The sequence below is a fragment of the Phalangium opilio genome, unplaced genomic scaffold, assembly GCF_054372755.1.
Source record: "Phalangium opilio isolate 3A_F unplaced genomic scaffold, DU_Popi_V2 ptg000024l_1, whole genome shotgun sequence".
Classification (NCBI taxonomy): domain Eukaryota; kingdom Metazoa; phylum Arthropoda; class Arachnida; order Opiliones; family Phalangiidae; genus Phalangium; species Phalangium opilio.
This window is the reverse complement of record NW_028324155.1, coordinates 8,428,620-8,451,922: the sequence shown is the minus strand read 5'-3', so window position 1 is coordinate 8,451,922 and position 23,303 is coordinate 8,428,620. Positions and strand designations below refer to the sequence as shown.

The window sequence follows — 23,303 nt, the reverse complement described above, 5'->3', positions numbered from 1 at the left end:
AATAGGGAAACAGCTGATGGTGTGTGTGTGTCTGGCTGGCTGGTTGGTTGCTGGTAAGATGTATTCTCGATTTCCTGGTAATTAGTGGCGAATAAAGGGAGGATAATTAGGTTTAAAATTAAGTTAATTTTATGGCTTCAACTTCTTCGAAGAATAATAAAGGATGGAGCGAAATTCCCAGTTTAATTTTAGTAGATATATACGATAGGTTATCGGAAAGTGATAGGCTTAAGGCCAGCTCAACTTGCGTCGCTTGGAGGGAATGTCTATTTCATCCATCCTTATGGGGGAAATTAAAGTTAAAATTAAACAGCCGAAAGAGTCGGCGGACGGAAAATAACGCCAATAACGAGAACGAAAGGGTAATTAGAAATCAATCCCGCTTAAAGAAGAACCCTAAGAAAGAAGTTTGGCTTCGGAATGAAGCCGCTCATTTCCTATCTCAACGATGCGGACGTTTTCCTAAGGAAGTCAGCTTGGTAGTCGATACCAGGAATTACATCGATGTTAAAGAGAGTCTGGACGTTCTCGAAGCCCTGACTAATAATTTCAATCTACAATATTTCTCTCTGAAACCGACTAGTTGCCAACTTCAATGGAGGAAGATCGACTGCGCCCAGGAGACGCCAATACCGGAAGTGTGAGTTTTGAAGGGGCGATGTGGGAATACTAACAAGCTCATTAGGCCTACAACCAATTATTAATTTTGTGTATTTCTTTTTATTCATCAGATATACTCAAAAGATCTTAAAAATAATTCGAAACGCTCCCGGTTTAAGGCATTTATCATTGGGATGCGTCGAGGAACTGCTGGAACAATCGGACCGCGTTTTATCTCAATTGGGGCAGTGCCAACCAAAGTCGCTGGAATCTCTTCACGTTTCAAGCGTGAAAAACAACCCGGATCATTACATGATCCCCGAAATTCAAGCTCAACTTTTCGAACCATTCTCGAACCTTCGCACTTTGAGTTTGGATTACGACTACCTCAACGACGATCTTCTGGGTCTTTTCACTCGAAATGGACAACAACCTTTAGCCAATTTGTTTATTCACGTCCATGGAATCGATCAGGACCATCCCGGAATCTCCGAAAGCGCTTGGAATCAACTGGTGGCCTATTCTCCCAGACTGGAAGTCTCCCTGACGTTATTGCACGCCAACAATCCACCGACGCTACTCCGCGAAATTTTAAGGAGCAATATGCCACTCGTCACCTTTAGGTAATCCAAAAAAGTCGCCCCGCAAATTGATTGACCATTGAACGAAGAAGCACCGCCTTTCCTCCATAGATCTTATTATACACACGGAGTTGATCGATCCTATTTGGAATTATTAACCACTTTCAATTGCCGGACGCTACGCTCGTTAACTTTAGTGGAAGGACCGAGAAACGAAGCTCAGTGGACTTCTCTAGGAGGTTTGCCACCCGAACTGGAGGATCCTTTAGTCATGTTGGCGTGGCGGTGCCAAAAGCTAACCGAGATGACTGTTATTGGTAAGATTAAAGCGCCCTTCCCCCTTTGTATCGGGGAAAAACATTAAACGGAAAATTTGTAGGCTTTGAAATCGGAGAAAGTGATCTAATCGCCATCGCCAGACTACGAGGTGTTGGTCTAAAAAAACTAGAGATCCCTAGTTGTTGCATCGTTTCCAGTCCCTTTTTACATTGGCCTATGGAAGAAGGAAGCCTAAACGTCGATGAATCCTATCTTTGCTACGATTATTCCAGTAAGTAAATCAATCATCGTCGCGCGTTAATCTTGAAAACCTTTCCGTTAAACACGGACCTTGACCTTTCCCCCTTCCCCTTCAAAAGGCGAGGACTCTCGAGCGGCACTTTTGGAGGAGATATCTTCTAGTTTAGGTTGCGAATGGCGACCCTTGACCCGAAACGAGTTGCCTTATTCCTTATTGACCACCAATTACGTAGCTGATGATGAAACGTATATGCGAACGTTGCTACGCGATCAACGTTGGATCAAACAACGCGAAAATTAAAAAAAAAAAAAAAAAACGGGGCTTATCTTCAATAGATACTGCAATTAATTTAGTTTTTTGTTAATTATTTTTTAAAGAAAAACAATTAAGGGTAGATGGGTAACTATTATTATTATTATTATATTTTTGAGAATTTTATTCAACAGATTAATTAGGTTAATGGGAGAATTAATCTTATATATATATTTTTTAAAAAATCATTTAATTGTTGTGTTGTTGCAAAATTTATAGGTTTCATGTTTTTAGGTTTAATTAATTTAAATTAGTTTTTAATCAAATTATTTTTATTTTTTTCCTTCCCCCCTAGTCAGATATAAATATATATTTCGAAACAATTAAAATTAAATTAGGTAATTAATTATTAGGATAAATATATAGTAGAATTAATATTTCATCGTACTTAAAAAAAACTATAGCGCTTTTCGCCGCTTCAAAACGGATTTAATCTTCAAATATTATAAAAAGAAAATAAGAATATCTCTATAAAGTTTGTGTAGTTTAATAATTGTCTCAAGTTTAGAGGTTTATATTTAAATATAATAATAATTAAATTAAATTAAATTAAGAATTAAGAGGCTATAAAAAAATAGAATTACGTTGCGCGCGAATATTTATAGATTAGATTATATATATATATAGGAACTTTTTTAATTGTTTTATTTTTAATTGGAAGATTAATTTAATTTAAAGGATTGGGTCTCGTTAAACCAACGCGCGCTTAAGGGCAGTTTACAGATTATTTAGCTGTTAATTAGTGTTTTGTAATTAGTAAACAGCGCCTGTTTATTAATTTTTTTAAATAAGGAGCTACAAATTAGGGTAAAATAGCTCAAAAAATGTAACTAAGGTGAAAATAGGTTAAAATAGGTCAAAAATGTAACTAAGGAGCTACAAATTAGGTTAAAATAGGTCAAAATGTATCTAAGGAAGGTGAAAATAGGTTAAAATAGGTCAAAAATGTAACTAAGGAGCTACAAATTAGGTTAAAATAGGTCAAAATGTATCTAAGGAAGGTGAAAATAGGTTAAAATAGGTCAAAAATGTAACTAAGGAGCTACAAATTAGGTTAAAATAGGTCAAAATGTATCTAAGGAAGGTGAAAATAGGTTAAAATAGGTCAAAAATGTAACTAAGGAACGTTAAAACAGGTTAAAACAGGTTAAAACAGGTTAAAACAGGTTAAAATAGGTTAAAATAGGTTAAAATAGGTTAAAATAGGTTAAAACAGGTTAAAATAGGTTAAAACAGGTTAAAATAGGTTCAAATAGGTTCAAATAGGTCAAAATGTATCTAAGGAGCTACAAATTAGGTTAAAATAGGTCAATGTAACTAAGGAACTAAAAATTAGGTGAAAATAGGTCAAAAAAGAAAAAGAAACGAATTGATTGATCAAAATAGGTAAAAACGTGCCGGTTTAACGAGACCAAAACCTTTGATTTAAAACAAAGTCGAGGAAAAGTTATCGGGTTCGAAAAAAAGGAAGGGGGCAAATTTGCAACAAAAAATAAATATCGCTCGGAGTTAAAAATTAAAAAAAAAATATATTTAAAAATTGAAGAACCACCAAAAGCGAAACAAAAGTGAGAGTAATTATAAATAACTAATTAACGCACAGGGGTTCCGAGATGATCCGTTATTTTGAGATTAAAACGCAAACAAAAGAAATAATAATATAAAACTAAACTAACCAACCATCAAACGAGTGTAAAAATATGTAAATAAGAGAGATAATACTACTAGCATTCCATACACACTGAAACAAACGCGTTACAAAAACAACTATACCAAAAAAATGTAATCAAAACCCCGGGCTACTATAAAAGAAAAACAATCCACAAAATGGTACGGGGATTTGAAATATTATCAAAATAAATAACTTAACAACGGGGTTGTTTAGTTTCCTAAAAGTAAATCTCCCCCTGTTATATCGTGTAAGAGCTATATTTTTACTCTCTGTGAGAGGCGACGAAACCATGATCGATATATTTATGTCTAGAAATCGTTTTTGTAAAGGAACGCTCTTTGTAAAGGATTAATTGCCTTATTAAGAACCGGAATCGCAATTAGGAAAAAAAAATATCAATTTAAAGGAACATTTTCGTATGAAGTTATAAAATTATGACGATTTTAATTACGTAAAATTTAATTATCCGAAGTACTAATTAGGATTTTAGTTTTTTGTCTTTGGATTATGATAGATCTTTATCGCAGACAAATTAGGTCAAAATTGGACGAGAATTAAGAAAGTTATAAGCGAAATTATATTAATTTATGATTTTGTGACGATTTTAATTACTTTAAAAATTAATTATCCGAAGTACTAATTAGGATTTTAGTTTTCTGTCTTTTGATTATGATAGATCTTTGTCTCAGCTACAATTTAAGACAAATTAGGTCAAAATCGGACGAGAATTAAGAAAGTTATAAGCGAAATTATATCAATTTATGCTTTTGTGACGATTTTAATTACTTTAAAAATTAATTATCCGAAGTACTAATTAGGATTTTAGTTTTCTGTCTTTTGATTATGATAGATCTTTGTCTCAGCTACAATTTAAGACAAATTAGGTCAAAATCGGACGAGAATTAAGAAAGTTATAAGGAAAATTATATCAATTTATGCTTTTGTGACGATTTTAATTACGTTAAAATTAATTATCCGAAGTATTAATTTGGATTATGGTTTTTTGTCTTTGCATTATGATAGATCTTTGTCGCATCTACAATTTAAGACAAATTAGGTCAAAATCGGACGAAGTATACGCGCGTAATTGACGAAAATGTTCCTTTAAAACGAGTAAAAATCAGAAAAATCTTGGGAGAAACGTGAGAAGGAGGCCTAAAAAATTTCTAACAAAAGTGAGATTATAACTATACGAAAAAAAATATAATATATTGAATTAAAAAGCGCCAATAGATAAAGAGCATCTTGCCCGGATGTAAAAAAATGAGCAAAAAATACTATTTGATTCTAAAAACAAAACGTAACAAACAATCTTGTCTTAAAATCTCGAGGATCGTTAATAGTTAAAGCTTAACGAATGACCGATGTCCAGTCTAAGGTGTACCTACTCTAATTAGTGACCAGTAGATTGGTTTGTGTGATCCTCGAGGAATGCACCGACGCATTTATCAATTAAAAACGGAAGTAATTAATTTTTGATTACTTCCGCGTTTAATATCCCCCCCCCCTCTGGTATTATTATTATGTTTTGTTCATCCCAGTATTAAGACCGCCAGCTTTTAAAGGCTTTAAATAATTAATATTGAAATTAATTATGAATGTTAATTAATATTAGATGAATGTTAATTCTCGTTTAATTAAAAGCTATATATATGTTAGTTTGTTGTCGGAATAAACAAACAAACGCAAACAGTTTTTTCTGAAATATTGGAAGTAAAAAACGGCAGTAATATATATTAATTATTAATTAAAAATGTTTCCTCAAACGCTCATTAATGAAGTTAATTATAATTAGTAGTAGTAGTAGTAGTAGTAGTAGTAGTAGTAGTAGTAGTAGTAGTAGTAGCAGCAGCAGAAGTGAGATGAGACCAGAAGTACTGAGCTAACCAAATTCTTCACTCGGCGAAAGTGAATATTCTTGATAACACACGAACGGTTGGCCCTCTAGTGGCGATTTCAGAATTTCCCCTCCAAAACGTGAGACGCTCGCGGTGGTAGACGGCCGAACTAGATTCCAGCACCCGCGCCCGTGTTTCGCCGCTTTAGGTTGAGGGGAAGGGGTAGGAAATGTTTTTGGAACTTGACCAATTTTTTTCTCTCTAGTCTCGGCGCGATTGAAGCGACGTAAAATCCTCAAATTTGTTCACTAATGCCAGGATCTATTACCAATGCTAGAGCCCTTCACTTCTAGTCTCATATCACTTCTGTTAGTAGTAGTAGTAGTAGTATAAGAAAAATGGAGATAATAGAGTAGAAATTGCATTTAAAAATTAATTTTTAATTTAGTTTGATTGATTACAAAATTACGTTATGTTAAACTTGTCTGTTTATATTTATATATATATATATATTAGGAATGCAATTTAATCTTTATTTTTATTTATTTCGGCATTTGATCATCAAAATTATGTTAATTTCATTTTGTTTACAATTCTTTTAGAGTTATTCTAGTGACGAAGGGATGCGTGGGACTCTCAAGCGCCGTTCGAAATATTTGAGCGTGTTGCCAAGCGTTTTTTCCATCCCCTCCGCTTAATTCCGCCGTCAAAATGATACAAGTCGATCCGCTGAACTCCCGAATGTTCAACATATTACTCCCTAAGTATGGGCAAAGCCGAATTTAATTTCAATTAATATTAATCAATATTAATCCGCCCACACGTCTGGTATTACCGCTAGGATAAGAAATATCCTTATTTCCATTCGAGATTTTCCAGAGAACTTTCCCGCTTTCGAATGTAGCGCTTTGACAAACGCAGGACAATCTATCAAAGACTAAATGGGTTTGGCCCGTTTCGAATTTCCACGAAAGTAGCCCCGAATTGGAACTTGATTCAACCCGAGCTAGGTAAGCCATTTTCCAATCTTGTTCGATTTTTCTTTGGAAATAGTTTAGTTTTAAACCCTTTTTAATTAAAATTGGGGGGATTAACTAACCTGGCGATGGATTTGGCTTGAAAAACGCATTTCTGCCAACCAACGACCCCATTAACCTCGTGATTAGGGTCGGAAATTCGAGTGTATTTATCAGTAACGGGTGTATAAGAAATATGAATCTCTTTCGAACTAATTTCGCTTTTCGTTGGGGTGAAAATAAATGGGGTTGACGATGTTGTCCCCGGTGTTGAAATTTCCCCTCTAGCTAATCTCCATTCTAACGAACCCGAAGTTCTACCGCTAAATTCCTCCCCCTCCCCGGAATTATTACTTTCGGACGGAGGTGTCAGAAAGGAAACCAATTCCGTCACGCGTCTCTCCAATAATAATTGCTTTTTAGAACTATCTAAATATCGCTGTAATAACGTCGAGACGTTATCAATCAAATTGAGCAACCACGTTTCGCGTACTAAATTTCTTCTATCTATGGCGTCTTTAAATTTGAGCGTGTATCGCCACGTTACGTCTTGTATTTCGTCTTTGGAGAAAGCGATGACGTAAGAATAGATTTTCCCCCACCCTTTTTCGTAGGTTAACGGTTTATCGCATATATTTTCGCACGGATCGCAGTGTAACCAACGTTTTTGAAGGTCGGAGTAAACCTCCACCCATACGTGGTCTTTCCAATCATTGACGAATCTAATATCGTAGTCTAAACTGCGCAATATTAAACTGAAACAATTGGCCCATTCTCCGCAACGACCTTCTCGCGTTAAAAGTAGTTTCCCAGGGTGATTGTAACGTGGGAAACGTTTTTCTGCAAATTCAGAAATTCAGGGGGTTCAGTTTTAGAGTAGCCAAAAGTAGCGGACCAATTTTGTGTTCCCCCTTACCAAGTTTGCACGTGACGCAAGTGAAAAGTTCGACTTTGACAGCGTCATACTTTAAATCATCGGGGCTAGGAGCCGCGTAACCAATATTTTTCATTCGTTTCGAACATACATTGCAACTAGGAACGTCTACCCAACGAAAAAACCTAGTTTTGAACCATTCCAATAGTTCCAAAACCAAGAAATCTTTGAAATAATCCTCGTTACGAGCGTTAGAACGCTTCAAACGCTCCTGAACTTTTAGCTCGAGTTCTTGCAAAGGTATGAATGTTTTTGTCACCCTTTTTAATTGTTCGTTTTCGTACGAAAGTGTTTTGTTTACGCAACTAACGACTTCGGTACCAAAACGAAGTTCATTTTCCTGAGTTAAGAACATAGGGTGGAAATGTATTTGAGAGAATAGTCTTAACTGAGCTAATAATAAAGAGAAAACTTACGCTTATGTTAAATCGCATACAATTTAGTTCATTAATTTTAATCGTTCTTGTATGTAGCGCCACGGGAATTAATTGAGAATTCATATCTAATTACTAATAAAATTCTACGAGTACGACACCCTTTAGTTTACGTCGTCTGCTTACGGCAACCGCTACAACTACAGTGCCGATTGGCTAGCTTTCCTTGGCAGAAGCTCGGGAAGGTTTGAACACGGAGCTTCTATTTACAGGGAGAGGAAACTCGGACTTTCCCCCCTAGCCCTTAGCGTACCTCGGTTCTGCGCAACGCTTTCGCTCCTCGCGCGCACCCCGAGCCCATGTAAACAAAGTCTGACGTCATTTTCTTGGTGGAACTTCAATTCCTTGCCATTAAATGATGATTTGTACCGTGAATCGCTTCTGCAGCTACGGTATACACATTTCTCCTCATTCCCTCTTGTACAAACTATTAGCCTGGAATCGCAGTCCATTCAAAATTTAAAAATTAAACCTTTAAAACACCAAGGCTTATGCCTTTCAACGAACGAGTGAAGGCGGCCATCTTTGTTGTTTACATAGGCTCCCTTTTTTTGCCAGCGAAAACCGAGGGGGGTTAAAATATGTGCCCCTTTTTATGAACAAATAGTGTCTACGTTTCCTAAGAGCGTTTACAGTACTAGAGGGGGATGAAGTTTCCTCTCCCTGTAAAAAGAAGCTCCGTGGTTTGAAAGCGATAGCGCCACGCGCGCTTGGAAAGTTGCGCAATGAGCAAGGTATTTTATAATATTTTTTTATTATCTTTATTTTTCAAAAAAAATATTTGACAAATCGTTGTAACTTAAATATAAACTCTTAAAATTTAACATATTCACGATAATATTGAATTAAAAAAAATTGATTAATCAGATTCTTGATTTAAAATTTGAGCAACTGATACTTCGCTGCAAAAAGAAACCTTCTTTTTCGGAATATGTACGTCGTCGGGAGTTACGCTGTAATCGCTGAGTGAATTGGGCACGTTAAGATTACTATGTCTGACGGGAATGACTGCTGCGGCCGAATTAGAGGCGGCGGCGGCGGAAATTGAATCTACTTCCGAGAAATCTGTCTCTAGACCGTCGCAAGTATCACATCTGGGCCTGGAGGAACTCGCGGGTTGTTCCAGGGAAAGTCGATGATGACCTTGTCTCAGAGACTGACCCAAGGGGTGACCGCATTCGCAGCAAATTGGCGCACCACCCGCGCCTAAACTGGTGACGCTTGCGCGATTTCCACGCAATCGTCCCAAAATGTCGAAATCAGGAGCCTCAGTTTCGTAACTATATTATTATATTATTTTGATAAATATTATCAGCGCGCCTTAAATGGTGGTGGTTAGGTAATTACTTTAAATGGTCCTCGTCGGGGAAGGAATTATTCAGAGTTAAATGAGGTTCTATTTCATCAGAGGTATCGTTATCACAGCCAACTAAATGAGCTACTTTATGCATGGGCAAAACTGATTGCGCAAATAGATGCACTGTTCGATTTGAAACGTACATTGGCACCTCCATTAATCTAAAAATTATATTTTGGTCACGTAAACTATTCAATATTCGTTATCAACCTATTGAATGCTATTTATGGTTAGCCCGCGTTTTAAAGATAACAAAAAAAGAAACAGTGGGGCAACTCGCTGCCATTATCGGGCCCCATAAATGCAGATAAGGTAATTGGTCCTTACTTTTGAAGGAAAAGTTGTAAACCTTGACGTCGTTTTTCTATAAAATCGTCGTGGGATTTATTCGCGAAATACGATTTCGGGGGTAACGCAGGTGGATCTCTGTCAAGAGAATTATTATTTAATGTTTCGCTAATAACACGGAGCAAAAAAAAAATAATAAAAACATAGCATTAGCTGAATAGAGCGCGGCGCTACAAAATGAAACCATGGATAAAGAATGCGCGTGCGGAAATTTGTTTTCACGCTATAGGATAGGCAACTCCCTATCTCGAGCGACAGCCTATTCTGTATATACTCTGTAACAACATCGGTTGTCAGCACGCGCAAAGCTAGGTCTCTATGTAATCTAGCCTCGCGCGTGCTGACAAGAGAAAAAAACTTCAGGATCTTCAGGATTTAAAATCGTTTAAAATATCCCGAAGTTTTTTAGCCTCTTGTCAGCACGCGCAAAGCTAGGTTACATAGAGACCTAGGTTTGCGCGTGCTGACAACCGATGTTGTAACAGAGTATATACAGAATAAGCTGTCGTTCGACATAGGGAGTTGCCGATCCTGTCGCGTGAAAACAAATTTCCTCACGCGCATTCTTTATCCATGATGAAACTCTTATCATCAAAAAAAAAAGATCAATTTTCGAATTAGGCTTAGCAGGGATACCGATAAAACGCCTATAACTTCATTATTTATGGGCCGAATTTTACGATTTTGGTTTCATTTTGAAGCTCTGTTCGAGCTCTATGCGAATATGTTATTTAACTAAATTACGCGCTAGATATTTCTAAGATTGTTACAAAATGATACGAACATTGTCGGGTGTTGTAATTTTATTAAACTGCGCAAATAATGGAATTCGCTGTATCTCCGTCTAACTACAGATCTTTTATGTCCAAAGGCTATATGATTTGTCTAAAATTAAACCTATAATTAGATAACTGAAGCCCTAATTAAATTATGATAATTGTTTACTTCAATATGTATCGCGTAGGAAGTGTAATGACTCGTTCTATCCCACGTATAATGAATTATGGGGTTTCTAACAAATATATGGATTTGTTGCTGCAAATAAGCGTTAATTATTAAGCGTAATTAAAGGTCAAATTAATATTAATCTAACCTGATTAATGGCCGAATTGTCAGAATTTTCGTCTTCCATTATGGATTTCAGACTGATCACCATAGCCACAATTTTTATAATGCGGAATGGTTTTTAAAAATTTCTGGGAGAGCTCCCTTTTATACCAAAATAAATAAAAGATAAGGAGAGATTATCTTTTATTGACAATATTCAAGGATTTTTGTTCGAAAAGCGACTAAAAAACTGAAACAATAGCGCAACACCTCTTGTGATTGGGTTAGACGTAATTCCGTAATAAATAAAGGTAGAAGGTCAAAATCACGCGTAGGAAAAAATAGACCAATCGTAACTTGATACTGGAGCTTTACCCTGATTATCGTTAACCCACTGCTGCGAGTATTCGATAGAATCAAGCTCAAAGCGACAAGTTAACCTGCCAGTTTTGTTGAAACTTGGTAACGGGACTCACGTGCAACAAACCCGGAAGTAAAAGTGCTTGCGTAACATTTTTAGAAATCACGTGGTGACCTTCTCCCCCCAGCCCCATACGGTACGGGATTCGGGGTAGAGGCAAAATGGTGGAAGCCAAGTTTGATTATCGTTTATTTTCAGTATTAATAACTTTAATTACTATAAATATGGTAAGTTAATTATCACTAATTATTGTTGCTATGATATAATGGAAGTGGAATAAATACGCAATTAGTAATCTTAAGGATTGGGGAATTTGACAGTAATGGAAGCTAAGCCTTGGTCATAACCAAACTGTCAACTCAAATAAGCGCAGTTACGTTATGTAATTTAATTAATTTTAATCGTGATTAAAGGTATGCGCCGCGGAATTTGGGGTCTTATTGGCTAAATCATCCCAAGAGTCTAACACCCAAAATTTTTGCATCATGTATTATCCAAAATTCGCTACATTACCCGTTACTATGCCTGAAGAAGTGAGCGTTCCTTGTTTCTTTCTCGCGATCTTACTTTAATTGTAATTAATTTAATTATCTCGATAAGTTTACACCAATATCCGACGAAAGGGTTCGGGATTGGTGTAAAACTCAAATCGAGAGTACATCATCATCTAGTTTCGCGTCCATGAAAGGCAGCATTGTTCTGAGCAAACCCTGGAATTGCTCCTTAGCTCAAAAGGCTAAAAATGTTAAATTGGTGGGCGGGAAAGCTTTATTAGTCGTTACTACACCCGGGGCGGAGGTAAAAACTAATTTTAATTTAGTTTTAATCAAGCCTAATGATTGTTTATCAATTAAGCCCCATGAAATTTATAATTCAACTGATGAAGATGCTATTAATATAACTGTAGCTTTAATATCCGACAATTCCGCCTTAAGACTCTTAGTAAGTTAATTATACCGGCCGTTTACATATAGGGTTAATCGCGATTAAATCTTAATTTTAATATTCAGAATATGGGCTCTGATATCCGAGCAGTCATGTTTTCTCCATCATCTTCGAGTCTAGATTACGGGCTCTTAATCATTTGGTTGGTCGCGGTTTTTACCGTCGCTGTGGGTTCTTATTGGTCCGGACTTTTAAGACAATCTTTGTAAGGAGTTAATTTATATAATTTAGCAGTTAGTTTAATTCGGAGACGCTTTGATAGATACAATTCCGAGTTGGGGAAGTTATCAGATTTGGATAGTAACAATGATCAAACTCCGGCTGGAGTTGAAAATAATGGCAAAAGAGATTCGTTAGCGGAAGAAAGCGCTCTCAATGTTTCCCCAGTTTTAATTACCTTCTTTGTCGTTTGTATGGGAGTTCTACTTTTACTGTTATACTTTTTCTTTGACTATTTAGGTAAGTTTTATTCATTTGAAGGATTTGAATATCAATTTAATTTATTCAATATTGAATAAATTGTATTACTTTCAGTATACGCGGTTATCATAGTTTTCGTGATTGGTTCTATGCTATCTGTCTATAGTTGCCTCGAACCTTTAGTTCTGATGAAAAAATGTGATTTTTGCAAGTAGGGTCATGGTTTTTCTATTTAAGTTTCGTGTGGGCCCCTTCCATAAACTTATCAACGAAATAAATGTTTTTAGGTTACCGGAATTTACGTTTTTAAAATGTTTCCAATGCGCTTTGGACGTTCGTGAGATTTTGTTATTCGCCTTTGCCGCTAGTCTTTCAATCACTTGGGTCGTTCTCAGAAAAGAAAGCTATTCTTGGGTTTTACAAGACATTCTGGGCGTCGCTTTCAGTATTCATTTGTTGAAATCCATGCGTTTACCAAGCTTAAAGGTTAGATCTCAGTTGGTGACGTAATTCTATTATTCTTACTCTATTTAAATGTTTTTTTTTTAAATTACCTTATGTTTTCTACAGATTTGTTCCCTGTTTTTGGTTCTACTTTTTTTCTACGATATTTTCTTCGTATTTATCACGCCATATTTAACAGTAGTAAGTATATCATTGGTAAAAAGCCTCTATAAAAATAAGCGGCCATGTTGTGGGTGAAAGTCTCTAAATAAATAAGCGGCCATGTTGTGGGCGAAAGTCTCTAAAAAAATAAGCGGCCATGTTGTGGGGGACAGCCTCTAAAAAACTAAGTGGCCATGTTGTGGGGGACAGCCTCTAAAAAAATTAGTGGCCATGTTGGGGTTAAAAGCCTCTAAAAAAATAAGCGGTCATGTTGTGGGAGAAAGCCTCTCAAAATATAAGGGGCCATGTTGTGGGCGAAAGCCTCTAAAAAAATAAGCGGTCATGTTGTGGGAGAAAGCCTCTCAAAATATAAGGGGCCATGTTGTGGGCGAAAGCCTCTAAAAAAATAAGCGGCCATGTTGGGGTCAAAAGCCTCTAAAAAAACAAGTGGCCAAGTCGGGGTTAAAAGCCTCTAAAAAAAATAAGCGGTCATTTTGGGGTTTAAAGCCTCTAAAAAAATAAGCGGCCATGTTGTGGTTTAAAGCCCCTAAAAAAATTATCGGCCATGTTGGGGTCGAAAGCCTCTTAAAAAATAAGCGGCCATGTCGGGGTCAAAATCCTCTAAAAAAATAAGCGGCCATGTTGTAGGCGAAAGTCTCTATAAAAATAAGCGGCCATGTTGGGGTTAAAAGCCTCTAAAAAAAATAAGCGGCCATGTTGGGGTTAAAAACCTCTAAAAAATAAGCGGCCATGTTGGGGTTAAAAACCTCTAAAAAATAAGCGGCCATGTTGGGGTTAAAAGCCTCTAAAAAATAAGCGGCCATGTCGTTGTCAAAAGCCTTTAAAATAAATAAGCGGCCATGTCGTTGTCAAAAGCCTTTAAAATAAATAAGCGGCCATGTTGTGGGCGAAAGCCTCTAAAAAATAAGCGGCCATGTTGTGGGCGAAAGCCTCTAAAAAAATTAGTGGTCATGTTGGGGTCGAAAGCCTCTAAAAAATAAGCGGCCATGTTGGGGTCGAAAGCCTCTAAAAAATTAGCGGCCATGTTGTAGGCGAAAGCCTCTAAAAAAAAATAAGCGGCCATGTTGGGGTCGAAAAGCTTTAAAATACGCGGCCATTTTAGGATGAAAACTTAACGAAATATATTATTTTTAGAAAGGAGATAGCGTAATGGTTGAAGTAGCGACTGGCGGTACTTCCAAAGAACAGGTAATTAAATTTAATTTGTTAAATTACTTGGTAAGAAATCTATTTAGCGCTGTTCATTCATTTTGGGGAAATTAAATGAGTAGGAAATTAATAAGGTCCCCGTTCCTCGATGCTTAAATTAAAAACTAAACGACCTTTAAAGAGTTACTTAGTTTATAATGAATTATTATTATTTTTGCTTGATTTATTTTTGATTATTTTGTGGTTAAAATATGGTTCGTTACGGTTATATGGTCTTTCAGAGGGGCAAAAGTCAGATCAATCTCGGGGGAACGGAAGGAACCCTCAATGAACAGGTAATAATAAAAAAACGCTGCCGCTATACACACACACACACACACAAATCGCGAGTTGTTTTGTTCAATTCAATTTTAGTCGCTAATAAAACCCTAAATTACCAGCAATTAATTTAATTACTCTATTATATTAGCAGTGGGGTTCTTCTTTGTCTTTTAATTATTATGTTTTAGATTATCTCTCGTTGTTGCTCTTTTGCCTCTCTTTAAAAAGAAACTATGAAAACGTTCATTTATTTCTTTATTTTATTTAGATCTGATTATTATTATTTTTAAGAATTATTTTATTTCAGATTCCGATGGTTTTAAGAGTTCCTCATTTAAGAAGTGATTTACTGAAAATTTGTTCCCAACCTTATTCTCTTCTGGGGTTCGGAGATATTTTAGTTCCAGGTAATTATTTTAATTAATGTTTTTCAGACTATATTTATAGGGATAATTAATTATTGTAATTAAATTAAAATGTTCCTATAATTTAGGCCTATATTTATCTAATTGAATAACATTGAATTATGGTTTTCAGGACTCTTGGTTTCTTATTGTCACGGCATTGATATGTTTCTAAATAATAAGAAAATTTACTACATCACTGGTTGCATCGGTAAGATCATTTGTTATTGTCCATTTTTTTTTTTTTTGGTTTTCTTAGCATTATCAGAAGTGAGATGAGACTAGAAGTACTGAGCTCACCAAATTCTTCACTCGGCGAAAGTGAATATTCTTGATAACACACCAACGGTTGGCCCTCTAGTAGCGGTTTCTGAATTTCCCCTCCAAAACGTGAGACGCTCGCGGCGGTAGACGGCCGAACTAGATTCAAGCACCCGCGTCCGTGTTTCGCGGCTTTAGGTTGAGGGGGAAGGGGGTAAGAAATTGTTTTGGAACTCGAGCAATTTTTTTCTCTCTAGCGTAGGCGCGATTGAGGCGGCGTGAAATCCTCAACTTTGTTCACTAATGCCAGGATCTACTATCAATGCTAGAGCCCTTCACTTCTCGTCTCATCTCACTTCTGGCATTATTAATTAATACTTAAGAGTCTATTTAATTGTTTTCTTTGCGCGTTACTAATTAGCAATGGTTTATTTTTAATTTTAATCGGGTTTTTAGCGTACGGAGTTGGTTTAATTATGGCGTTTCTGGGATTTTACTTGATGAGTAGCGCGCAACCGGCTCTTCTCTATTTAGTTCCGGCCACTCTTATCCCGACTATTTTAATTGGTTGGTGTCGAGGGGAATTGAATTTGCTTTGGAACGGAGTTAAGGTAAGAAAACAATTCAAATTTCCGTTGTTTGAAGGACCCCTCTCGCGCGTACCCTTTTATTTCTTTATTGCAACTCTTGGTTGGAATGCCTTCCTTTTTTGAGTTTTTCCCAATTAAAAGAACCCACAAGACGTTGACAAGAAGCGATATCTAGTTTACTAGGGTGCAGGTATAAATTCGCCTCATTTCAATCTAGCTTTATCGCCAGTCCAAACGTATAGTAGGTCCGGAGTTAATCCCCGCCGCCTCTAAATTACAACCAGCATCTCATTGGTTCTTGAAAACTCACGTCAGCGCGACGCGAATGACGAAAATTACAGTCATATTTTCCGACTGAGGAGAGGCAGCGAAATAGGCCGGCCTCCTTTTACGTCCCCCTTTGTATTTTGAAAGGGGGACCTGGACTATGGCGCGCGAACACTTGGGCATCTTATACTCAGGGCCGGAAATAAGAAAAATTTCTTATAGGACATGTGTCCAGTGACCCCCCCCCCCCCCGGTTTGACTGCAAAATTTATAGGACATTGTCCACTGGAATGTGCAAAAATAGTGTTGCATCTTCATAGTCAACCTAACAAAACTTTGAAAAATTTATTGGTCAAACTGTCACTTTGGACCAGTGACCCCCTTAGTTTTTAAAAAAATTATGGGACATTTTAAAATTTTATTGGACAGTGTCCAGTGTCCTGTGCTTATTTCCGGCCCTGCTTATACCTTCCCCCTAGTAAACTAGATATCGCTTCTTGACGTTGAGTTGAGTTGAGTTGAAAACCCAATGAATTATTGTAATTGTTTTGGTTGGTCGCCCATGTTTGTTTGTTTGTTATTTATTTATTTTAATTGTTTCCTCGCACGAACTGTGTCTCCGTATTGTTTTTCTTTTGGCTATCCCCCATTTCCTAACAAAAAGGTTGGAAAACCTAAATCATCAGAATCAGGGGGATTTACCAACGAGCACCACCACCACCGCGGCGGCGGTTCCCCAAGAACGGAGGGACGATACGGTACCACCACCACCACCACCTCAACAAGCACCATCGCAACCGCCAATAACAGCGGCGGCACCCTCGCGGCTTCTCCCTCCTTGAGCTCGGGTGGACCGACAAGGGGTGGTGGCGGCAGCGGCATCGTTTCCACAAATACTCGTCTCTCTAGCGGAGCCGGACCGCTTGACGAGAGTGGCATCTCTGATAGCGTCCAGAGTGACGACGATAAATTGCTCCTTCGTTTTTGAGTCAACCAAACTTAGCTCGTTAAAACTCCAAAAAACAATAAAACAACAACAACAACAACAACTTTTTTAAAAAAGGAAATAAATAATAATAACAGGACGCTGGAGATTTAAAAATGAACCTTATTATAAAAACGGCGCGATTTAAAACAATTTTGGGTGGTGACCTATAACCTTAGGTAAGGTAACATCTTTTTTTTGCGATTTAAAACAATTTTGGGCGGTGACCTATGACCTTAGGTAAGGTAACATCGTTTTTTTTTTTTGCGATTTAAAACAATTTTGGGCGGTGACCTTATGACCTTAGGTAAGGTAACATCTTTTTTTTGCGATTTAAAACAATTTTGGGCGGTGACCTATGATCTTAGGTAAGGTAACAAATTTTTTTTTTGCGATTTAAAACAATTTTGGGCGGTGACCTATGATCTTAGGTAAGGTAACAAATTTTTTTTTTGCGATTTAAAACAATTTGGTTTTATAAGTTGGATATTGGATCTTAAAATTTACAAGAACGCTCGTTATAAACAAATAGACCTACTTCTCTATTATAGTATATACTCCTTGTTCGTGATGATATTTTTTTAACCAGTGAGGAATTCGCGGTCACAATTTTGTTTAGAGTCATAAATTGTTTACAAGTCATAAATTAGGTATAAAAAAAGGCCTTGTCAAGGGTTTGATGAGGCTTAAATGATTATGATTCCATATTAGTTTACTAAAATTAAAATTAAAAAATAATTAATGGATGGTTTATATTAAAACTTTATACATTAAATAAGTATTATTTAATAAATTAAAAATTAAAAGAAATTTTTATATGAAAACAATTTATAATAAATAAATAAATAAATAAATAAATAAATAAATAATAAGGGTTAGGTAATTTTATTGTTTAATTAAAACTTGAGAAATTAAATTAAAAGATATAGGTAGCCGTTTTAATTTAATTTAATTGTTTGATTAAAACTTGAGAAATTAAATTAAAAGATATAGGTAGCCGTTTTAATTTAATTTAATTGTTTGATTAAAACTTGAGAAATTAAATTAAAAGATATAGGTAGCCGTTTTAATTTAATTTAATTGTTTGATTAAAACTTGAGAAATTAAATTAAAAGATATAGGTAGCCGTTTTAATTTAATTTAATTGTTTAATTAAAACTTGAGAAATTAAATTAAAAGATATAGGTAGCCGTTTTAATTTAATTGTTTAATTAAAACTTGAGAAATTAAATTAAAGATATATGTAGCTGAAAGACTTATATAGGAAATTAAAGGGGTTGTAAAGAAGGTATTGGAGGGTGGGTAAAAAATATTTGAAATACGTCACAGCATGCACCACGTGATGCCAAGATACAAAGACGCAACGTGGAGTGGGACAGTTTCTTCAATTCTTGGCGTCACAGGCACCACGTGATGCCAAGATACAAAGACTCCACATGGAGTAGGACAGTTTCTTGGCGTCACTACACCACGTGATGCCAAGATGCAAAGACTCGCCGTGGAATAGGACAGTTTCTTTGAACGGCGCATCTGACGTATTGCAAATAAATTTTCCCCACCGGCTGATGCGTTCTTTATGGTTCCTTTTGAAGAATGTCTAGTTGGGATTTCTTAAAAAATACTCGAAACTATTTCGATAATCCAAGGAGCTCTACGCTTAAATTGTAGAGCTTAATTTTAACTATTTTTAATTACCTTTATATAGGTTAAAGCATTGCTATCTTAGACTAACAAAATGGGGAAAATTTCATCGCACTTTTAATTAGGAAACAAAAAAAAAGGAAAATAAGATCTTTCTTAATTTTAGTGCCAAATGGTGATAAACATTCTAACAATTCTCTAACCCCCCTTCTCCCCCCTCCCCCCGAGAATATATTCGTTATTAATTATCGTAAGATTGTGCCTTTTAACAACTTTTTTATCAATAAACATTTCCGACAAAAAACAGACAAACAAACAACCTAAATAAAGTTATACCATCATTTAATTCATTTTTATTTGAAAGGAGTGAATTATTTTTAATTATTTAGGTTTGATGGAGATTAAGCCACCAAGTACCAGAAGTGAGATGAAACTAGAAGTGAAGGGCTCTAGCATTGGTAATAGATCCTGGCATTAGTGAAGAAATTTGAGGATTTTACGCCGCTTCAATCGCGCCTACGCTAGAGAGAAAAACATTGGTCGAGTTCCAAAAACATTTCCTACCCCCTTCCCCTCAACCTAAAGCGGCGGAACACGGACGCGGCTCCTTGAATCTAGTTCGGCCGTCTACCACCGCGAGCGTCTCACGTTTTGGAGGGGAAATTCTGAAACCGCCACTAGAGGGCCAACCGTTGGTGTCTTATCAAGAATATTCACTTTCGCCCAGTGAAGAATTTGGTTAGCTCAGTACTTCTAGTCTCATCTCACTTCTGCAAGTACTTAACTGTTTAATGGATATGCTTATTGGAAAGGTAGGTTTTAAAGGACACTCAATGGTTTTAAAAAGTCACAAGTGCAATGTTTTATTTAAGAAAATATTCTTTTATTTATCAATTAATCTTAATTAGGAATGGCAACTTTATTGCTACTATTCAATTCTTTGATAAAGCTCATATTTATATTTGAGGTTATTTTCTTCTTGAATTTCGTTAGGAACCTCAGGGTGTGTGACTAATTTAAATTTTTGGGTGTCTACCTCCGGGAAGAAGGTGTCGCAATCGAATTCAGCGTCAATTCGAGTCAAATAAATTTCGTAGCAATGAGGGGATTCCATTGCTTCCTAAAATTTATTTTTAATTAGCCCCATCTTAATTAATCGTCTAATCAAATTTTATAATTTTCCCCCTACCTTGTAAACCGCTTCTCCACCAATTATGAATATTTTATCAACACGTGAACTCAATTCCTTAGATTGAACTAAATTTATGGCTTCATCTAATGATTTAGCCATGTAATGAGCTTTTTCGGGGACCTCCCTGATTAGTTAAATTTAATTAGGCTCTAGGATTAAGGACTTAAAAACGGATTTTTCTTTGGCATACCCCAGGGTTCTACTAAGTACAATGTTAATTCTGTTTGGCAAAGGTCGGATGCTTTTTGGTATTGAAAACCAAGTAGATCGTCCCATGATAATTACATTTTCCTTACCTGTGATTAAAACGCGGTTTCTTTTATAGTATTATTATGTTTTAGGTTGAAAATTTACCAGGGGAAGTCGTGGTTGTAGTTATTTTAGTGAAATAATTCATTTCTTTCCTATAAATACGTTACGTAATATTATTTTTATAGACCATATTAGCCATAGTTTCTAAGCCTACTTCAATCTCCATGGTAAATCTCCTTTGTAGCCTATTCCCATGTTTTTGCAAGCCGCAGCAATTAGGTATAATTTAGGAGAAGTCATTTTACACCGATTATTCCAAAAACACCTTTGTTTTCCGGTTTAAAAAGTCCGCCACCTAACCTAGAAACAACACGCTAGAGTTAACGCCCCCACTATTGGCGCCTTTTCTGGCATGACAGGTCGAAGGTCGTTTACGAAGTGACGTGACTTTCGTCACTCACTGTTTTTTCGTGGGTGACGGAGGTCGCGTCAAAATTTCGCAAGTAATTATTTCGTCAGTTAAGTATTCAGTTGTCTAATTATAAACTTTTCGTGGATTATTTTGGCAGAGGTGAGTTTAATTTTCGATATTTTCGTCACTCGGTATCGTTTTATCGCGAGAGATAACGCGAAGAAGACCCAGTTTTCCTCGTGTGAATAAGCCTTTGCTCCGGGAAAAGTCGAAGAACTAAAAACCTCGATGTCTTCGGAACACATTTCGGTTAGACGTCAGTTTATTCGCTCGACCCCCGAAAATGTCGAATCCTTTCGTCACCGAATCTATTACGCGGCCAGAGACGGAATGGCCATCATGCTTTTCGCTTTATTGGCTGATTTACCCGCGGAAGAAATCTCATTTTACCTCAATTCAGTCATCGAAGACGATGGACAAAAATGTACCCCTTTACTAATAGCCGCGAAGAACGGCCACGAAAAAGTGGTCGAAACGATCCTACGATTCGTGCCAAAGTTTAAACCCGATTTGGAGCAAGAAGGTACTATCCAATTCGATGGATACGTCATTGAAGGTGCCACGGCTCTATGGAGCGCGGCTGGTGACGGGCATTTAGGCGTTGTTAGAACTTTAGTCGAAAATGGAGCCGACGTCAATCACGCTACCCATTCAAACTCGACGCCTTTAAGAGCGGCTTGTTTCGACGGACGTTTAGACATAGTACATTATCTAGTTGAACATAACGCTAACCTCCATATCGCTAATAAATATAACAATACGTGTCTAATGATCGCCGCCTACAAAGGTCACGAAGACATCGTTAACTACCTCTTAGAAAAAGGGGCTAATCCGGACAGCACCGCTCAATGCGGGGCCACGGCTCTACATTTCGCCGCCGAGCATGGTCACGTGTCCATCGTGGAAACTTTACTTAATTACAACGCGAAAATAATGAAAAACGCCATCGGAATGACCCCTTTAACGGCGGCCGCGGAACGTACGAAAGCCGACGTTGTCGATTTGTTAATCAAACAACCTTGGTGTTCCTTGACGGATCGCATCGAAGCCCTGGAACTTTTAGGAGCTTCCTACGCTAATGATAAAAACAACTATAATCTAAGACGAGCGTATCATTACATGGAGTTGGCCATGAAGGAACGTTTGAACTCTAACCCCCCTCTTCCTAAAGTCGTTTCGGATCCCATCGAAGCGTACGATAATCATACGGAGTGCCAAACTTTAGCGGAATTAGAAAACATTCAATTGAACGCCAACTCTCTCCACATGGAATCTCTCGTCATTAGGGAAAGGATCTTAGAACCGAATAACCCGGAATTGATTCATCCGATCGTTTTTCGCGGCGCAATTTTTGCCGATAACGCCCAGTTCGGGCGTTGCGTTCAATTGTGGTTGCACGCCTTAAACCTGAGACACCGTAATAAAGTCACGATACGCAAGGATTTATTGCGATTCGCCCAAGTTTTCTCTCAAATGATTCACGTCGGTGTCGAATTGCCTTTCAAAAGAATCCTGGAAATCTTGGAAAAAGCCGTGCACGAATTGGGAAGAAACCTGGAAGCTATCAAGAATTGTACCCTGGAGAATTCGACCACAAATCGAGAAGAGCTGGATGATAATGTTCATACTGTTCTATACCTCTTAGTCATCGCGACGAAATTACAAGGAGCGACTGAAACGGAGCTCCATCAACTCTATCAGTTAGTCTACGCTATCAATCACCTGTCTCTCAGAACCAAAGACGGCAACACTTTATTGCATTTAGTCGTAAACGCCGAAACTCCCGTCGACGATTTTCACACGAAAAACGTTTGCCGTTTCCCGTGCGCCGCCACCGCCAAGCTTTTAATTCGTTGCGGAGCCGACGTTAACGCCTGCAATCGGGAACGTAACAGTCCCCTACACGTCATCGTCGCCTACAAGAAACCCGTCAGCGATTTTCACACCCAACATTCGATTATATCGTCTTTAATCGAAGCCGGCGCTCACATTGATTGCGTCAACAATAAAGGAGAAACGCCCTACGACACGGCAATGTCCACGACTGACGTCACGGGAATAATACTCAGGACTCAGGCCAAACTTAGTTTGAAATGTATCGCGGCCAAAGTTATTAAGAAATTTAATTTGAAATACGAAGACGCGGTACCAAAATCGTTGGTTAGTTTTATCGAAATGCATGGACTTCCAGCGGCCAAATGTTGATTACAATAATTAAAAAAAAAAAAAAAAAATCAATATATTTTTCTCATTAAATACTAGTCGTTAAAAGTGGTTACTAAAGGCGATGTATCGTGGGAAATGAAGGCAATTTTCCCTGAGACTATCTCTTTACGTTTAAAAATCTATTTTCTACTAATAAAATCGTCTAGAAAAAGGCTTAGCTTTATTTTGAATCTCGTGAAATGGTTGTGGATGAAAATAAGAAATATATCAAATTAATTGCGTCCATAAATTTGCCTTTTATTAATTAAATTTAGTGTAGAATTTAACGAAATCAAAGAAAGTTCCTCTCACTCTCAAATATCAAAGGATTTTTTTTTTTTTTTGACAGCAAAACCTGTTTGGAATGTTTAATATTATTTTCTTTGAAATAGAATTAGCTATAGCATAGCCTTGTTGTATTTGACGAAATTTTAAATAAATAATTTCTATTAAATTTATTTTTAATTTATAAAAATAAGTATAATTATTTAA

General features: G+C 36.8%; 7 protein-coding genes across 8 annotated transcripts in view; 3 read left to right on the top strand and 4 right to left on the bottom strand.

Annotated features, from left to right (window-relative positions):
- The window catches only part of Rlip (Ral interacting protein), a 60,604-nt gene that overhangs the window by 27,657 nt on the left and 9,644 nt on the right, over positions 1-23,303 (bottom strand). The gene's annotated exons all lie outside the window — the stretch shown is intronic.
- LOC149692664 (F-box only protein 33) lies at positions 4-5,457 on the top strand. Its single transcript, XM_089868510.1, has 5 exons — positions 4-640; positions 732-1,223; positions 1,293-1,498; positions 1,561-1,731; positions 1,820-5,457. The coding sequence occupies exons 1-5, from the start codon at positions 132-134 to the stop codon at positions 1,999-2,001; spliced, it is 1,560 nt and encodes a 519-aa protein (XP_089724636.1). The 5' UTR covers positions 4-131; the 3' UTR covers positions 2,002-5,457.
- Positions 5,943-8,508, bottom strand: Pngl (N-glycanase Pngl). Its single transcript, XM_089868509.1, has 5 exons — positions 7,890-8,508; positions 7,456-7,813; positions 6,623-7,379; positions 6,359-6,564; positions 5,943-6,283 (listed from the first exon to the last, which is right to left on the bottom strand). The coding sequence occupies exons 1-5, from the start codon at positions 7,971-7,973 to the stop codon at positions 6,111-6,113; spliced, it is 1,578 nt and encodes a 525-aa protein (XP_089724635.1). The 5' UTR covers positions 7,974-8,508; the 3' UTR covers positions 5,943-6,110.
- Positions 8,645-10,964, bottom strand: LOC149692662 (sorting nexin-10-like). The gene is made up of 6 exons (XM_089868527.1): positions 10,706-10,964; positions 10,558-10,647; positions 10,397-10,497; positions 9,592-9,690; positions 9,255-9,425; positions 8,645-9,187 (listed from the first exon to the last, which is right to left on the bottom strand). The coding sequence occupies exons 1-6, from the start codon at positions 10,766-10,768 to the stop codon at positions 8,767-8,769; spliced, it is 945 nt and encodes a 314-aa protein (XP_089724653.1). The 5' UTR covers positions 10,769-10,964; the 3' UTR covers positions 8,645-8,766.
- Positions 11,103-19,040, top strand: LOC149692661 (signal peptide peptidase-like 2B). 2 transcript variants are annotated; one of them, XM_089868500.1, is made up of 15 exons: positions 11,103-11,307; positions 11,494-11,613; positions 11,681-11,878; positions 11,936-12,022; positions 12,091-12,230; positions 12,288-12,484; positions 12,560-12,656; positions 12,733-12,931; positions 13,016-13,090; positions 14,207-14,260; positions 14,503-14,556; positions 14,850-14,949; positions 15,080-15,157; positions 15,664-15,818; positions 16,729-19,040. In XM_089868500.1, the coding sequence occupies exons 1-15, from the start codon at positions 11,242-11,244 to the stop codon at positions 17,050-17,052; spliced, it is 1,944 nt and encodes a 647-aa protein (XP_089724626.1). In that variant the 5' UTR covers positions 11,103-11,241; the 3' UTR covers positions 17,053-19,040. The 2 variants fall into 2 exon arrangements, with proteins under 2 accessions (XP_089724626.1, XP_089724627.1); XM_089868501.1 differs by lacking the exon at positions 14,503-14,556.
- Positions 19,552-20,576, bottom strand: Dhfr (dihydrofolate reductase). Its single transcript, XM_089868541.1, has 5 exons — positions 20,349-20,576; positions 20,237-20,286; positions 20,073-20,178; positions 19,880-20,006; positions 19,552-19,810 (listed from the first exon to the last, which is right to left on the bottom strand). Exons 1-5 carry the CDS (start codon positions 20,432-20,434, stop codon positions 19,619-19,621), a joined length of 561 nt encoding a protein of 186 aa, XP_089724667.1. The 5' UTR covers positions 20,435-20,576; the 3' UTR covers positions 19,552-19,618.
- On the top strand, positions 20,590-23,265 carry Fem-1 (protein fem-1 homolog B). The gene has a single exon (XM_089868499.1). The coding sequence runs from the start codon at positions 20,835-20,837 to the stop codon at positions 22,809-22,811; it is 1,977 nt and encodes a 658-aa protein (XP_089724625.1). The 5' UTR covers positions 20,590-20,834; the 3' UTR covers positions 22,812-23,265.

Excerpts from the sequence above, each read along its gene's own strand:
- LOC149692664 (XM_089868510.1), top strand. The coding sequence starts at position 132 with ATGGCTTCAACTTCTTCGAAGAATAATAAAGGATGGAGCGAAATTCCC. Across the intron at positions 641-731 it reads GAGACGCCAATACCGGAAGT|ATATACTCAAAAGATCTTAA; the intron begins GTGAGTTTTGAA and ends TTTATTCATCAG. Across the intron at positions 1,224-1,292 it reads ATGCCACTCGTCACCTTTAG|ATCTTATTATACACACGGAG; the intron begins GTAATCCAAAAA and ends TTTCCTCCATAG.
- Pngl (XM_089868509.1), bottom strand. The coding sequence starts at position 7,973 with ATGAATTCTCAATTAATTCCCGTGGCGCTACATACAAGAACGATTAAA. Across the intron at positions 7,814-7,889 it reads GTATGCGATTTAACATAAGC|GAAAATGAACTTCGTTTTGG; the intron begins GTAAGTTTTCTC and ends TTCTTAACTCAG. Across the intron at positions 6,284-6,358 it reads GGATATTTCTTATCCTAGCG|GGAGTAATATGTTGAACATT; the intron begins GTAATACCAGAC and ends GCCCATACTTAG.
- LOC149692662 (XM_089868527.1), bottom strand. The coding sequence starts at position 10,768 with ATGGTGATCAGTCTGAAATCCATAATGGAAGACGAAAATTCTGACAAT. Across the intron at positions 10,648-10,705 it reads ACAATTCGGCCATTAATCAG|CAACAAATCCATATATTTGT; the intron begins GTTAGATTAATA and ends GCTTATTTGCAG. Across the intron at positions 9,691-10,396 it reads AAATTACAACACCCGACAAT|AGATCCACCTGCGTTACCCC; the intron begins GTTCGTATCATT and ends TTCTCTTGACAG.
- LOC149692661 (XM_089868500.1), top strand. The coding sequence starts at position 11,242 with ATGGTGGAAGCCAAGTTTGATTATCGTTTATTTTCAGTATTAATAACT. Across the intron at positions 11,308-11,493 it reads CTTTAATTACTATAAATATG|GTATGCGCCGCGGAATTTGG; the intron begins GTAAGTTAATTA and ends TCGTGATTAAAG. Across the intron at positions 12,023-12,090 it reads ATTCCGCCTTAAGACTCTTA|AATATGGGCTCTGATATCCG; the intron begins GTAAGTTAATTA and ends TTTAATATTCAG.
- Dhfr (XM_089868541.1), bottom strand. The coding sequence starts at position 20,434 with ATGACTTCTCCTAAATTATACCTAATTGCTGCGGCTTGCAAAAACATG. Across the intron at positions 20,007-20,072 it reads GTACTTAGTAGAACCCTGGG|GGAGGTCCCCGAAAAAGCTC; the intron begins GTATGCCAAAGA and ends TTAACTAATCAG. Across the intron at positions 19,811-19,879 it reads GTGGAGAAGCGGTTTACAAG|GAAGCAATGGAATCCCCTCA; the intron begins GTAGGGGGAAAA and ends AATAAATTTTAG.
- Fem-1 (XM_089868499.1), top strand. The coding sequence starts at position 20,835 with ATGTCTTCGGAACACATTTCGGTTAGACGTCAGTTTATTCGCTCGACC.